The following is a 15,000-nucleotide window of genomic DNA, read 5'->3' as shown; positions in this document are numbered from 1 at the left end:
AACGAATTACTGGTCGAAAGACCAAAAACATGCAAAATCGCATACTTACATTGCAAAGGAGAGTCCACAGCTTCCTGAAGTACAACGATCTGCTCTTCCTTCGAACTACCCACTAATAACCTCGCTAGATGCGGGTAGTTTTCTTTAAGAGTCCACAGAAAATGCTCGAAGGCTTCATCTCCTTTCTCTGGAATAATGTCCAGGAGTTTTTCTGCCTGTCGACGGGAAGTTTTTTCGCCTCGAATAACTTCTGCATCTTCAGAGTCAAGAATGAACTTGCTCTGGAGAAACGAGAGGACATCATCTACAAGTAAATCGTCCACAATCTCTTGTCGAAACTTCAAAAGCAAACGTCTGTGTTTTTCAAGCATGCTGACAGGAAGTACGCGATGGTGGACAAAACAAGGTTCTAGGAAAGTAAAGCGATGAAAATAGAATGTGGTGTGCCTGTGGTGTGAATTTGAACTAAAAACATCCGGCCATTTTGGGAATGCGTTACTGCGCACGGCTCTGATGTTTCCTGTGAGGTATGATAGGGGGCCATCTTTCTAGCACAAGCTTCTAGTTACCCCTCCCCCATTCTTTTCATGTTAACAAGTCTTCACGTGCTCTTCTTCACGTGTCCTTCCATATTCATTTATCTCGATAAACGACACAAAATGCTTGGACTTGCAAAAATTATAATTATTTTTTAGTTTCTTATAATTTTAACTAGGAGCAGGGATTTCACAGCACAAAATCTCTGCCACCAAGCCACATGAACACCTGTTAACACTGCAATGTGATAAATTAACCCTTTAATGCCCAATAGTGACTTATAGATTTTACTCTGTCTAACGCCAGACGATTTTACTCGTCAAAGGGAGACCCCTTGGGCACTAAAGGGTTAATATCAGTATAAGAAACATGTCCTTCCATATCCATTTATTGTTTATGAAGTTGGCTGGATAAACTGAATGCTACCCACTACTACATGTGGTACTATTAACAGTTTATGGACTTCAAATGTTTTTGCTTGTTTGGTAATATTGATTTGATTGCATTGATTCCAACGTAGCCTTCCACAATGCGGGGAAAATACAGTTGCTACTCTTCATTCTTACTGGACTAACTCTGGCACAGTTCCCTGCCAGCAAGGGTCTCTTTTCTTCTTGCATTGTCCGGGCTGACGAGTACAAGAGACCTCTGCCATGGGTCAAAATTCACTATGTTCAGCATGCACAGCGGTTATTTAGTGCTCAACCAATTCCTCAAGTGATTCTTCAAAAGCAAACAAGAGCAGAATTACTGTAAAGGGATGCGCAGGACACAGTGGGCTCCAGTCACAGTCTGCAAACATATCATGGGGCATGCAGTTTGAAGAGTGACGTCCCAGGTTGCGGATGGCAGTTGCATCAAAATGTGTTTTGACCCATGCCAGAGGTCTGTTTTCCGGTACTTGTAAGCCCAGTGAACGCAAAAGAAAGGACCAATTTAATTCCTTGGGGTATAAAAAAAAAGAAAGCTAAAAGTTCCCCAGAACAAAACAGGGACAAATTAATTTACACATGTCTGAATTCTGTACCAGTTCCCTGCTAGCAGATCAAGGTCTCCTTTCTTCTGGCCAGAGGTCTGTTTTCCGGTACTTGTAAGCCCAGTGAACGCAAAAGAAAGGAGACCTTGATCTGCTAGCAGGGAACTGGTACAGAATTCAGACGTGTAAATTAATTTGTCCATGTTTTGTTCTGGGGAACTTTTAGCTTTCTTGGTACTTTAATTAATTAAGGACCAATTTAATTCCTTGGCTATAAAAAAAAGGGTAACAATGTGATAAGGGAATAACATTGTAAAATCCAGACGTTTGCGAAAAAACATCACAAATTCTGCGGTGAAAGTGTAACATTCATTTCCCTGCTGTCACTCACAAAGAAAAACCCCCTCAACAAAAAACAAACTAATAAATGCAATTATTTATTTTGTTTACTTAAATCATTCATTTTGTAAAATAAATCATGCATTCCATAAATGAATAAACAATCCAGTCTTTAACACTCGTCACAATGAGACCTGAAGTGGTATGTTTACAAAATTAATATGAGCTTCATCATTTAAGGATAAAGATGACTTTTTGACTAAACTAGATGTAATTGAAATCTATTCCAATAAATTATTGACAAATAATGTTACGGTCATGGATAAAAACATTTCTTTGACGGTTCAAAGAAATATAAAAAGCACTAAGACACAACAATCTATTACAAAAAATAGGCCCATTGAGTAAAATAGTGCTCATGCACTCCTACAATAATGTAGTTGACTAGAATAATAGCATCAAGTTCAGTTTTCTGTGCATACATTTATTCATGTTGTGACTGAGATGTTAATGATACAATAGTAGGAATTGAACCATTACTTCTTCCTTTTCTAAGTATCTGCCCACGAGTGTGGCTTTGCTTGCAGCAAAATGAAACCTGTGTGTCTCTTTTTAATACACTTGCATACAGTTAACTCTCTGAAACAGATGCAACTTGGTTTAACACATGGTCCATCTTAACCGACAATGACAATTTAACAACATTATGCTGTTTATGTCATGGGGACATGTCTTTACTACTGTAATCGAGATGTGTAAAAGGAGAGTTAACTGTAGCATCACAAACAAATTAAATCAGTATATTTTCAAAGATTCTTCAAAAATAATCAGAAAAACAAGAAAACCATCATGACATTTCCTTTAAAAAAGCTACTTGGTAATTCTGGAATACCCAAAGCCAAAACAAACAGTACTTCTCAAGGAAGGCTTGATTCATTCATCTCCAGACTGAACAAGTCAACAGAAAACAAATTGATTTGAAGGTAGACATTTAGAATAGCATAATCTGATTCTTTAACAACACAGTAACAGAAATGTATCTCATTGACATGTTCATGGTTTTCTGATTAAAATGGAAAAACCTGATTGTTTTCAATTTTCCTACAACCTTTTAAGTTGAGCATCTAAATCAGTAGTATTTTAAAGGTTTCTTCCATCTACAATTATCTTGAAAAATTCTTGAAAACGTTCTCAGACATACATAATGTTTTCAGAAACTTAAACACTTTGTAAAGAAGAGCCTGGCTTTAATATAGATCAACATTTAAGTTGACCAGAATAAAGCTATCAAAACTCTCATTTTCAGTGACTGAGACATGCAAACAGACCCTAAAACCAGCGATAAGCGAAGCCCTTATCCATTCACATTCACTATGTAATAAAATATACAAATATTCCTACATTCTTAAATCATGCTGTCAGAAGATAAACTACAAAACACCTCAAAGCACACTTATTTAACCCCAATAAACCTCTGTTTAAAAAAATGATTTGGACTTAGTTCATATAGGCATGCAGTGGAATAGAATCTGCTAAAATATGCTTATTATGTGCTATATAATATAGTATAATAATTATTATTGCCATAAGTTACAGCATAACAGCTAACACTGTATTCAAAAAGCAGAAAGAAACTTCAAGCTCTTTACAGAGAGCCCTAGCAGTTTCTTAATAACTGTCAAATTAGTATGACCATTATTTTTGTAAAGTAACTGTTTTGGTTTCAAAGTTCCATAATGGTTATTTGTTTGTAACATTTTAATACCATCTTGCCCTCACTAACCATAAAAAGTAAACATTCCCTTTGTTCCCATGGGATTTAACTTACCAATAACTTGGTTTGTGGTAAAATAAGCACCAGTTGCAATGTCGTTTCAATTTAAATATCCAGGCACAGTTTCAGCCTCTGATCAGTTTTAATCATTTAGCCAACATTTAAGGAATTTAAAGTAGTAAGAAAGTCCTCTTTCTTTATGCAAATAAGCTTTAAATATGAGTGTCTTATAGACAACAAATACTTATACTGACAATCAAGGATACTATAAAATTCAAAGTCAATTTGCACAACAAACTAAGATAATTTTCATAATATCATCAAATCCTTGCCGTATTTCTTATTAAAAAGTTCGTTTGGAATAACCTGAAGTAGAGCAGCCCTCGCAAAAATGCACATTATGACAGGCTAAAGGAAATTATTAGGTAAAAGTTAATCTAAAACATTTCTGAGCTCCTAGCCTTTACAAAATAAGATATAATAAATGCAACTTTTTAACCCAATAGACAGTGGTAAACAGTTTGGCAAAATTAAACTACTCTATCTCTAGGGTGTCCCTCAGAAGAATAGAGCAAAACTACAAAGAGAACTGCTTTACAACTAAATCAGATTTGTATATATCCATGGGTGTGTAGTAATAGGTCAAGAATGTACACTAATTTAGTGAAAAAAAGAGTATTTTTCCACTCATTTATGACACGCATAATGGTGCATTACGTTAAAAATATTAAAATCCGACAATGATGGAGAAGTTAACAGGTTAAGTGTGGGTATTTCTCACTAGAACTATTCTGAGTGTTTATCATATACTTTCACCACTTTAAAGAGTTGAAACCAGGTTAACATGACTTCAGAGACATAAAAAGTAAATATCGAATGCATAAATGGATAGTCACAGTGTTTTGTGACAAATAGAAACCTATATGTAGCAAGGTGCTCATTTCAGGACCAAATAGAAACAGTTCAAATACTAAAATATTTTTAAGGGCTTTCAATTAGCATACCATTTCCTGGATATTGTCACAGCATTGGATGCTAGGTTTTGCTGTTCTGAAATAATCTTTAAAAGTCACTGCTGGAACTTTACATTTGCCAAACAAAAACAGTGGTCTAACCATTTATCAACCATGGCTTACCAAACATAACCAGTTTACACTAATTAAGGGTACATTATTTCGATGCATGGAAGGTTTGAAACATAACCCTAACCCTGTACTCAACCAAAATTCACGATATTAACCTCTGTTTTACATTTAAGCCACCAAAAAATATAGCAATGCTTTTTAAAAATACACCTGGGAAGAGGACTGTTCATGTAAATACATATACACTGCAGAGAAACATCTCCCCCAGCCTCTTCAATCTTCCCTCGTCCCCTACCCAAAGGTGTGGAATTAGTCAAAAACTGCATAGCTATGAGCTATGAGAATCTCAGAGTATAACTATTATTAATATGGCAATTTCATATGCCGATACATGGCAAATCGTCATTTCCAAATAAAACATTTTAAGTTACAGACTACTACAGAGAAACACTTATAGGAATTAAACCTTCCATGCACTCAAAGATTAACTAAGACCTGTTGGCAATATCTGATAAATGGTTAGTTCTACAAAGACGTAACATGCCAAGCTAATTTTACCACCAAGTCCTGAGTGTTCTTCAAAATGGCTCTTTTGTATTACATGCCTTCTCCAATGGGAGTAATCTTTGCCACTTCTGTTACTTCTACCACTTCTTCAACTACATCCTCTGGTATCACTACAACTGGTTCCATCTGCTCTGGGTTTAGTGCCACCTGAATTAAGTCCACTGGACTTATCTCTTGAGAGACACTGTTTGGATTAATTTTCTGGGAGTTGATTTCTGCATGAGCAGCAGCCATGCTTTCTTCCACAATATTTGAACTTTGAAGTTGTGTTTCCTGACTCGTTGGCTGTTCAATAGTCTGTCCTGTTACTGTCCCCACAGAGACTTTGTACAATGAATCAGTCATGGTCCCTATAGACGACATAACAGCTGCCTGCTCTGCTGAGTTGTTTGGTGCTTGCTGATTGTTTTCAGTGTTTGTACCTACAGTTGTCTTTCTGATCTCTTCGGTTTCTACAGCAACTGACACCCTAGGTGTGAATAACTGACCAGGTGCACCTTGAATGTTAGGTGGAAATGTGTTGATTGGCCTTGAAAGGCCAGCAGCAGTAGCAAATGGCACAGCCATGTTTGGAATTGGATTACCACCCATGGTGTTCAGGAAGGTACTCATGTGAGGAATCTTGGCTCCAGAGTTTGACATAGGGAATGTCCCTGTAGGTTGCAGTTCTGGCAAAGTAACAACATTGGCTCGTACAGTGGCTTCATTTCCAACAGCTACTGATGTTTGGGTTAAATCCTGTGCAGGAGCTGTTATCTTTGCTGTAGCAACCTGTGTGGCCTCAAATGCAGCTCTTTTACCAGGGGGCTCGCCATTCTTTTCAACTGCAACTACTGGAGGCTGGGAGTTTTCTCTAACTTGGGAAGCAAGAGCTGACAACATAGTGGACATTGGTGTGCTGGTAGGAGGAAGATTACTCAAGTTTGCTAGCATCTCAGCAGCAGAGGTTGTTCTTTTACGACCTCTCCTTCCTCTAGGTTTAGGGGAGGTAGAATTCTTTGTTTTCGGATCTAGTCCAGTATCATCAACTCCATCTCCGGGTGTTACCACAGCAACTGTTTCTGCCGTCACACTGTCTGCAATTGGCACTGATGCAACCACTGTACCCACTCCAGGACTATGGGTCCTGATTGGCGCAGAAACGGTGCCACGCAAATCTTGAAATGCTTGACCAGCAGGTCCTGCCATAGGCATTGGTGCCAAAAATGCCACACCTTGACCAGTTCCTTGAATTCCCTGCACTGGAGCTAAAGGAAGAAGTGTGGAAATGCTGTGTAAAATCTGGCCATCCTTGGTCATGGTCGGGGCCATGCTGCTAAATGTCTGCATACCAGGAAGGACACCAGCTTGAGATGTTGATAAAAATGTGCCCTGGCCAGGGATACCTTGCATAAGCCCTTGCATACCTGCAAATGGCATTCCAGCCACCGTGTTACCTTGTATCCCTGGCAATGCTTGGCCAGCAGTTGCAGGAATCCCAGGCAACTGAATTCCAGGCATTGACATGCTGTAGAGAGATCCGGGAGGCAATCCTTGTAAAATTGTACCCTGAGGGCCCAATACAGACAGCCCAGGAGGTAAGGTACCTTGTGTTACATTTGTTGATGTGACGGGAAGACCAACAAGTTGAGGAGCCGAAGAAGGTGGCTGAGCCACAGTCTGTGTGTTTTGAATTACTGCAGGCGCCACGCCTGGAGCTGCTGGGTTTACTTCCACTGTAACAGCAACAGGACCTTCGATGCGAGGAGGATTAGGAACCAAAGCGGCTGCCGCTGCGGCCGCCTCAACACTGTTTAGCGAAGCTACTTGGTTTACGGCTGCGACAAGGCTCGCCTCTGGACTAAGATTTGATTCCACGGGTTTAATAATCTGTGCTTGCTGTTTGTTTTTTATACCTTGTATGACAGCTTCGCTTGCTCCTTTCGCTTGAGGCGCTGTTGACCGCTTTCTGATGCCTAGTCGCTCACGCCGCCTTCGCTGTCTTTCGCGATTTCCTTTGCGAATTATCTCAAGTTGCTCGCTTGTCATGGTTTCCTTTCGTTTTCGCCGCCACTCACGATATCTCGCTCTTAACGCTTCAATTTGATCGCTGCTCATGCGTTCTTTCTGCTTTCTTTTTAACTCACGCTGTTTTTCTCGACGTGCCGTGACTTCATCTAGCAATCCATGCATTTTCTTCTTTTCTCGCTCTCGGACAACTCGTTTTGTCTCGACTTCTTCGACTGATTTTTCAGCTAGACTCTTCGCGGATTCGCGTAGTCGCCTTTTCTTTCCGTCAGTTTCATTTTCTGGCGCCTCAGTGAACTCTTCGGTACCGTTTTCTTGAGGCTTTTCATCGACCACTTCTACCTCGCTTGCAACGACGAGAACAGTGCTTTCGTCTGAAGTGCCATCAAATTTCGAGTTGTTGTCGTGACATTGAGGAGCAGAAATGGCGTTGTTTGCTGAGGACACCGTGTCCACTTTAGTTTGCTCTACGGCCGCTTCTCTTCTCGATTTTGACGTGTTCTCGTTGATCTTTTCGGTCTTGTAGGCTTGGAAGTTGTTTTATCCGCTTCTTCAGGTATTTCTGTCTCAACTTTCAGTGGTAGCGTCACTTCAACAATCGTACAACCCTCGGACAGCAATTCAAGATCATGGCTCGGGTCGTTACCAGTTGTCGATGGCGCTTCACTCTGGCGTGACATCCTTAGTTTTTCGCGCCTTCGACGCTGCCTTTCTCTGTTCAACCTTCGAATTCTGTCAGTTCGACTCTCGCCTGAAGTTTCTCCGATGGATTCCAGGGTGTCTACGTCCTCGGCACTCACTGCTGCATCCGTACTGTCATTAGCTTCGCTATTCATTTTTGCACAAGATATCGCATATCAAACCATCCAAAGTATAAACACGCAGAAAGCAGGACTACGTCACGCGATAATGAAAAGGTCTTTCGATGAAACGTATCCGTTTTTTACACGACTAAATCAAAAGGCAAACCTTCAGAGAGCTACTGTTTGCTTATGGTGTGCGGGTTAGAAGTACAAAGGTCTTGAAAACAGACGATTTCGGCGTCTAGGTGGCCATATTGGGAATCAGTCAATCAAATTTTGAAACCTCGGGAAGAGACCAGCCTCGATCCCAAACCGGGGTGTGACGCGATTGTTAATTGTGTGAGTGGCGCTGATGTACATAAACTTGTCACATGTCATGTCTACAATTCGAACAGGTAACAGGAAAACTGGTTATGAAAGATATTTAGCATCAGCTGGTCTCGTTTTTTTCCTTTCTGCAACCAACGCTTTCGTTTGCCGAGGTATTTTATTTGCCGATCGTAGGAAACAGGGATCACACAGGCTGGGTTATGTGACGTTTTATAGAGCGTGATAGTTTGCACTTCGATGGTTTCTTTTTGACACCAAGATGTAACGAAGTATTTGTTTATCAGTTTACATCTCTTCGAGCCGGATGTTCAAATCTATCGGCGTGATTTTTTGATTATAACAACAATTGCAATTTTGTTATATCCTTTGCTGAAACATGATTAATTTTGGCCGAAAACTCGTGATGGTTTTAGATCAAATTTGTTTTATCCTCAGGCGGGCCGTACAAGTCAATTAACCGAAACATCCTTTTGGGGTTACAGAAATGTATAATTTACAAGGGATTTTTTTCTTTAAGTAGCAGTGGCGTTTTAACCTTTGTCAGTGTATGCTATGATCACGTATCACAAGACGCCACTGCAAAAATAACATTGGTCGCGACATGCAAAAATGCAACGATTAAAAAACTTAAGTTTCTGAAGTTTGTAGCCCTTCCTCAAACGAGTATCAAGACAGCCCATGTCAGAGGTTTATGAACGAAGCTTTAAAAGGTGTTAAAATTTCGTTGATTTGCAATTTGTAGTATTCGAGCATTTCGGAATATTCAGCCTTGTAACTTTCGTGACTTGTACCAGCCTTAAACCAGTTTGAGATAACCTTTTCTGACCCAACGAATAGCGGTAATACACTGGTAGGAACAATCCTCAGGATTGTTTTTTGTCAAAGAAAACATCGCCAGTTGCAGGTGCTAAACCCAAAATTTTTGCTGCTCCTTACTTTTATAAGCAATCAAGCATGTCTAGAGGAGTGACAAAAAACCAAAAATGCCCGCGTTTCCTAGCCAGCCAGCGTGCAAACAAACGTTATTGCGCATGCGGGTGGTTTTGGAATTGTAACATCCTCTCCACTCCTCTGCACACCTTCAGAACAAACTACAGTTGAATAAATACGAAAATGCGAGAAAGGGTGTTGTTTTTGGGATTAGAATAGGTCATCGTTATAGCCTTACGAGTTGGTATGGCAATGCGTGAAACTCCGAGAGGTTCCGACGATAACCTTTACAGCGCTACGAGTGACAGTTTCTGGGATGTCGGAAATTTTAAACGAACAGTCAAGCGAATTGATGATGGCGCAAAATTGTGTGATGAATTTATGAAACTTGTAGCCGAACGAGCTGAAATAGAAGCTAAGTATGCCATCAAGTTAAAAGCTTGGTCTAAGAAATGGGAGGAAATTATTAAAAGCGGTCCAGAATATGGAACAATGGAGGGTGCTATGCGAGGATGTGTGAGTGAGGCAGAGTCCAGAGCGGACATTCACATGTTGTGCCGTGACGAAGTTATGGACGAAGTCTACGAATCCATTAAAAAGTGGAAGATTGAAAACTACCACAAGGGCATCTTTCAATGGAAAGAAACAAAAGAAGCCGAGGAAGGTTTTACCAGAGCTCAAAAGCCTTGGGCAAAGCGCTTGGCCAAAGTTGAGCGGTCGAAAAAAGCTTTTCATAATGCAGCGAGGAACGTGGAACAGGCTACGAGAATGGAAAATGACGCTAGCAATGATACCGAGAAGTCAGCTGACAAGCTGAAAAAGTTGCAAGATGCTACAGAAAAGGCTAAAAGAGAAATGGAAAAATGTCGAGAGAAGTATGAATTGCGCTTGGACGAAATCACAAGTTACAATTCCCAATACGAACGAGACATGGTAAACGAATTTGAAAGGTGTCAGGAAAACGAAGATAAACGGCTGGGCTTTTTCAAAGATGTTCTTTTTCAGTATCACAAGTGTTTAGACATATCGCAAAGCCCTGAGTAAGTATTAACCTGTTTTGATCTGTCATGCGGTTTTTAATTACGTAAGTTAATTAGCTGAGCTAATTTGTTTTCGTGCTGTGATTGATCTCGCATTGCTCGTTTTGTACATTTCCATTCGTTCTTGCTCATCGTTTTGTTCGATTGCTCATAAACTCTATGTGTCGTGCATTTTACTCCTTTCGTCTTCCAAGTAATGGTTGGTATTTCCTCTGTTCGGCCGGTGTTCGGCAAAGGAAGTGTCTTAATTTGTTCCACTTCATTGAGCGCTGCTGTAAGAAATATGAAGGATTTAATTTACTCTCATATTAGGAGTCAACAAAGGTTATTTCAGAGTTTTGTTTGCTTTGATTAGATAAAGGCGACTGTTCGATTTGGGCATAGGTGTTTGAAAATGTTTTTACCGATACTTGATAAGATGATTTGACCAAAGAGTCAATTTTTAAATTTAATTTCAATTTAATGATTTGTTTGTTGCACTGGTCTCTGTGTGGTCTTCGTCCTCCATTTCTCAAAGATGACGTAAATGAAACACGAAAGAGCTAAAACAATGAGCTAAACAAAAGAATAATTAAAGTGCCTATCACCTTAACACATTTTTCCGCTTTATTTTTTCTGGCATATACATTGTGTTGTTTTTAGAACCTTTGGAATAGGCCTTTTTTCAACAATTCGTCGCGTTACCTTTTTTTCATAAACACAATAGGGCCGTTTATACGAGAGAAAATAAGCCGCGGCTAACTCTGGCCGCGGCTTACGTAAGCCGCGAAAGGAACTATTTATACGAGTATAAACTCCCCGGCCAGGATAAGTCGCGGCTTGAGGAAGCCGTGAAGGTAGATTTTGTACCATTTATACGGGGTGTTCGCGGCTTACATAAGCCGCGGCCAGAGTTAGCCGCGGCTTATTTTTCTCGTATAAACGGCCCTAATGATTTTGCTGGTTTTCCAAAAATAAAACGAGCAGGTCAAAATATGTCACCATGCTGATTTTGTAAGTATATATCGTTTAACCCATTGACTCCTGGGGGTTCCCCATTGATGAGTAAAACATCTGGCGTTAGACAGAGTAAAATATTAAGTCATGCCGGTTTAGGCATCAAAAGGTTGATTAAGGTTGCTCCCTACAGTATTTGCAAATACCCTCACTCCATGGCACGAGTTACAAAAGGAAACCTAGTAAAATTTCTCGTGTCTTTCTCCCTGTAGAAATTTACCAGTCTGGGTACCGATATAATAAGCCTTATTTTTTTGGTGTCAATTTTTGGATTATGGCGGTTACCAATTGGCAACATCACATCTAATGAGTGGAGACATATTCTTATTTTTGATTTAAATTTCTTAATATTTATACTTTTCTTCGGTGAAATGACAGCCCGATGCTCAACCAACTGAGCCACTGGTGGGCTTCAGTGATTTTCGTAAACATCCTTGTATTTTTCTTTGGAATTTTCGAATGCTTAAATGGTCATAAAATCTTTACCTTAAGTGGGTGGTATTTCTCTGAAAACTTATATTCTGGCTAAGACAAACACAATCTTTCCATTTCTGGAATTTATAAAGTCTGAACTTTAAGTTCACCAATAAAATTCATTATTATCAGTCATATGACCAGTTTGTTTGCAAATGGCCTATTCACTTTTTTATTTGCTTTGAAAGATGGAAAAAGTGGTCAGAGTTTGATCCATAACCGAGCAATGAAGGGGAATGGGTTTCCATACCAGGTTGACGCCACAAATTATTTTGCATCACTGTTTTTCAAAGAACCAGCAAAATACAAAGCAAAGCAGTCTGTGATGTCAACCCGGTATGAAACTCATTCCCCTTCATTGCTCAGTTATGGATCAAAGTGTAACCACTTTTTCCATCTTTGAAAGGATATAAGTTTCATCTTGTGTATAAATAAAGAACATTTTCTTGTTTTGTTACTTTCCTGGTAGAATTTCAACCAGTGACTCCTGGCATAGGTATACAGTTCAACATGGCACATTTTGAGAGCTCCTGGAAATCACAGCAATATTAAAATTTTTAACATCATCTTGGTCCACTTAAAACCTATGTCCGCCTTTTAAAACCCTTCCCTATGCAAGAACGAGACTTGAAAGATTTTACTCTAAAACCAGGCCTCGCTAGTTCAAAGGGTGGATAACAGTATCCACCTGGTAAATCACTATCCGGCAGATAAACACTAGTAAAACCAATTGAGTTATCCAGTGGATAGTGATTTATCAACTTGTAGATAGCACTATCCCACCCTTGAAGCAACTGGGGCCAGTGGCCTGTTTCTCAAAAGTCCCGAAACTTTACGGGCGGTTTTCGGGTGTCACAATTTCCTTTGCATCTCAAGAAGGAAGAGGATTTAAGTCGTCAAACTTCACAGCCATTTTTCTTTTTGTTACCTTGAAATCATGTTGAAAGATCGGCTTTCCAGAACAAGCGGTTGACAGTTTCACAAATGGCTTTTCGGGCCCGAAAAGTTTTCGGGACTTTTGAGAAACAGGCCCCAGGTGCTTTAGGTGTGACTGGTTGATCTTTTTTTTTTGTTTGTTTGTTAAATATTTCTAGCATTCCATTACACCATTTTAGGATAACCAAGGTTCTTTCAGTTCATTTTTTAAGATTCATGCTGATTCCCTCTCTTGCTCGTCAAGCTAAATGAAGCGCAGCCAGGATGAGACATATTAAAATACACTAAAAAACATTTTCTGGCTAAAAATTTTGAAAAGGAATATGAGCTTTCAGCTGTCCATCTACAGCCTTCCATGGATAAAACATTGAATGTAAATTAGTGAAATATATACAGAAAAGGCGAGATAAAAGTCATAAAAAGAACAGAGTAAAAGTATGAAAAAAGGTGGCTATTGTTTAAAAAGAATGCTCTACTGATTAGGAATCGGCTTAGAGTTATTGTCAGCATGCTTGGTAGCAGATGTGTGCCAGGCCTCTAGAGTTTTTCTAATACGAAAAGAGCCTAATAATTGTTGTTAATTGTTAATTATTGTTGTTATTAATTATTGTTCTTTACCTGGTTATTGCAGATTTTCAGGTATTTTTGTCAACATGAGCTTAACTTTCCAAAAAGCAGACTCTCAAGCTGACTTGGATTGGTGGGCACGAAACCATGGTACAGGCATGCCGCAGAACTGGCCAATATTTGAGGTAAAATGTCTTGTCTTTTTTCAGAGGAGCAGGGGTGGGTTCATTTAGAGCATTTTGTCTTATTTATTTCCTAGGCAGGTTTAACTTCTTTATGATATTCATCACTTGCGATTGATACAGGGATGAGAACTGTAATTGCCTTCCACCATGCCCATAATGTAGGGCTCCAAATTGCAACTAGGTTTCACCAGTGCAAGTTTCCAAGGTCACTAACTGGAACTAGTCAATTAGTCCAATAGGCCCTTTGGATGATTGTGTCATGTGACCTTGTCAATCATAAAGAATGGTTGTGGTACACAAAAGATGCCAGAAATGGAAAAAAAGAGATGGAATTTCAGGGTTCTTGTTAAGAGCCGGTAACCGGTTATTTTTACCAGCTGTTCAAGTAAATGTTACCGGCTGTTTCACTGAAGTATTTACCGAAATTATCCAATGAATGTTCGTCTGTTGTTAAAAGGTGAAATTACATTGCGTTTATGGGAAAATATTGCTTTTCCCCCTCCAACTAATCCTGTGAAGATATCTGGCACATGTTATCGCTTCGAAAATATACCATTTGTTAAAGCAATCCAGCTTGATTTTGCCAACTCATCTGTCGAAACGATGTCCACCATGTTTCCTTCTCATTCCTCCCGCGGCCAGGGGAAACCCCCCATAACCATTATTAAACATTTACAACCTGGCATCCACGCGTGGAAAACGACAGAAAGGTCTTTCGGAGTTTAGTTTTCAACCAAAGCGTCAGAAAAGCGGTGGTGAGTGAAAATCAATGAAATAGCATAACCTACTTTCCTTTTGCTGAGTATTAAATTAATTTAGCAGCCGCTGGCACGCGACAGCGATCGATACGAACGTCAAGTTAAGACTTGAGCTCGCTAGCCCGTGCAGGGGCAGGTAACAAAGTTACCTGCTATTTTTGGTTTTTTACCTCATGTGCAAAAACTTAGCAAGAACCCTGGAATTTGTTAGAATGTCAATTCTGTGGCCACTGATGTTCAAGTGCGTAATTTTATAGCAGTTTGAAAGTTTGAAATATCTTAAAGAATTCTGTGCTGGATGGCAAAGTGGCTGTTTTCCATATAAACCTCAGTTATTTTTTTAAGCATTGAAATCACTGTAAAATCTCTCACCTAAATGTCAGTGACCTCAAAATTGACACTCTTACTAATTTCATCACGCTCTTCCCATTTCTGTTTGTCCTGTTCATGACTTTAAGAGCAACAGATGCAATTTCATCATAAGTTAATATTATGAATGAAATAACAGTAATGTAAACAACAACAACAACATTACCTTTGGCATGATTTGGTGACATGGGCTTCAATTTGCTCAGATGAAGGGCTCTTATCTTATCATCTTTCAAAGATCAATTTACCATATCAACTCAGTTGATAAACCCATTTCTGCATTGATGTTGTTGTGTTTAGCTTAAGAAAAAGTAGGAGATAGAGAAT

General features: G+C 39.4%; 2 protein-coding genes and 1 pseudogene across 2 annotated transcripts in view; 1 reads left to right on the top strand and 2 right to left on the bottom strand.

Moving 5' to 3' along the window:
- The window catches only part of LOC138014391 (apoptotic protease-activating factor 1-like), a 30,847-nt gene extending 30,442 nt beyond the window's left edge, over positions 1–405 (bottom strand). Inside the window, exon 1 of the mRNA XM_068861451.1 lies at positions 50–405. Within this exon, the coding sequence (XP_068717552.1) occupies positions 50–371 (322 nt within the window). The 5' untranslated portion in view covers positions 372–405. The remainder of the gene's footprint in view (positions 1–49) is intronic.
- A 1,531-nt stretch (positions 406–1,936) lies between these two features.
- LOC138059296 (uncharacterized) lies at positions 1,937–8,359 on the bottom strand (annotated as a pseudogene).
- Positions 8,360–9,462: 1,103 nt separating this feature from the next.
- LOC138059297 (protein kinase C and casein kinase substrate in neurons protein 2-like) overlaps positions 9,463–15,000 on the top strand; it is a 12,132-nt gene continuing 6,594 nt past the window's right edge. Inside the window, exons 1-2 of the mRNA XM_068904865.1 lie at positions 9,463–10,388; positions 13,426–13,546. Coding sequence (XP_068760966.1) covers positions 9,595–10,388; positions 13,426–13,546 — 915 coding nt within the window. The 5' untranslated portion in view covers positions 9,463–9,594. The remainder of the gene's footprint in view (positions 10,389–13,425; positions 13,547–15,000) is intronic.

Source organism: Montipora capricornis, chromosome 8 (assembly GCF_036669925.1).
Source record: "Montipora capricornis isolate CH-2021 chromosome 8, ASM3666992v2, whole genome shotgun sequence".
In the NCBI taxonomy this organism is placed as follows: domain Eukaryota; kingdom Metazoa; phylum Cnidaria; class Anthozoa; order Scleractinia; family Acroporidae; genus Montipora; species Montipora capricornis.
The sequence above is the reverse complement of the archived record's forward strand: the minus strand, read 5'-3'. Positions and strand labels throughout refer to the sequence as shown.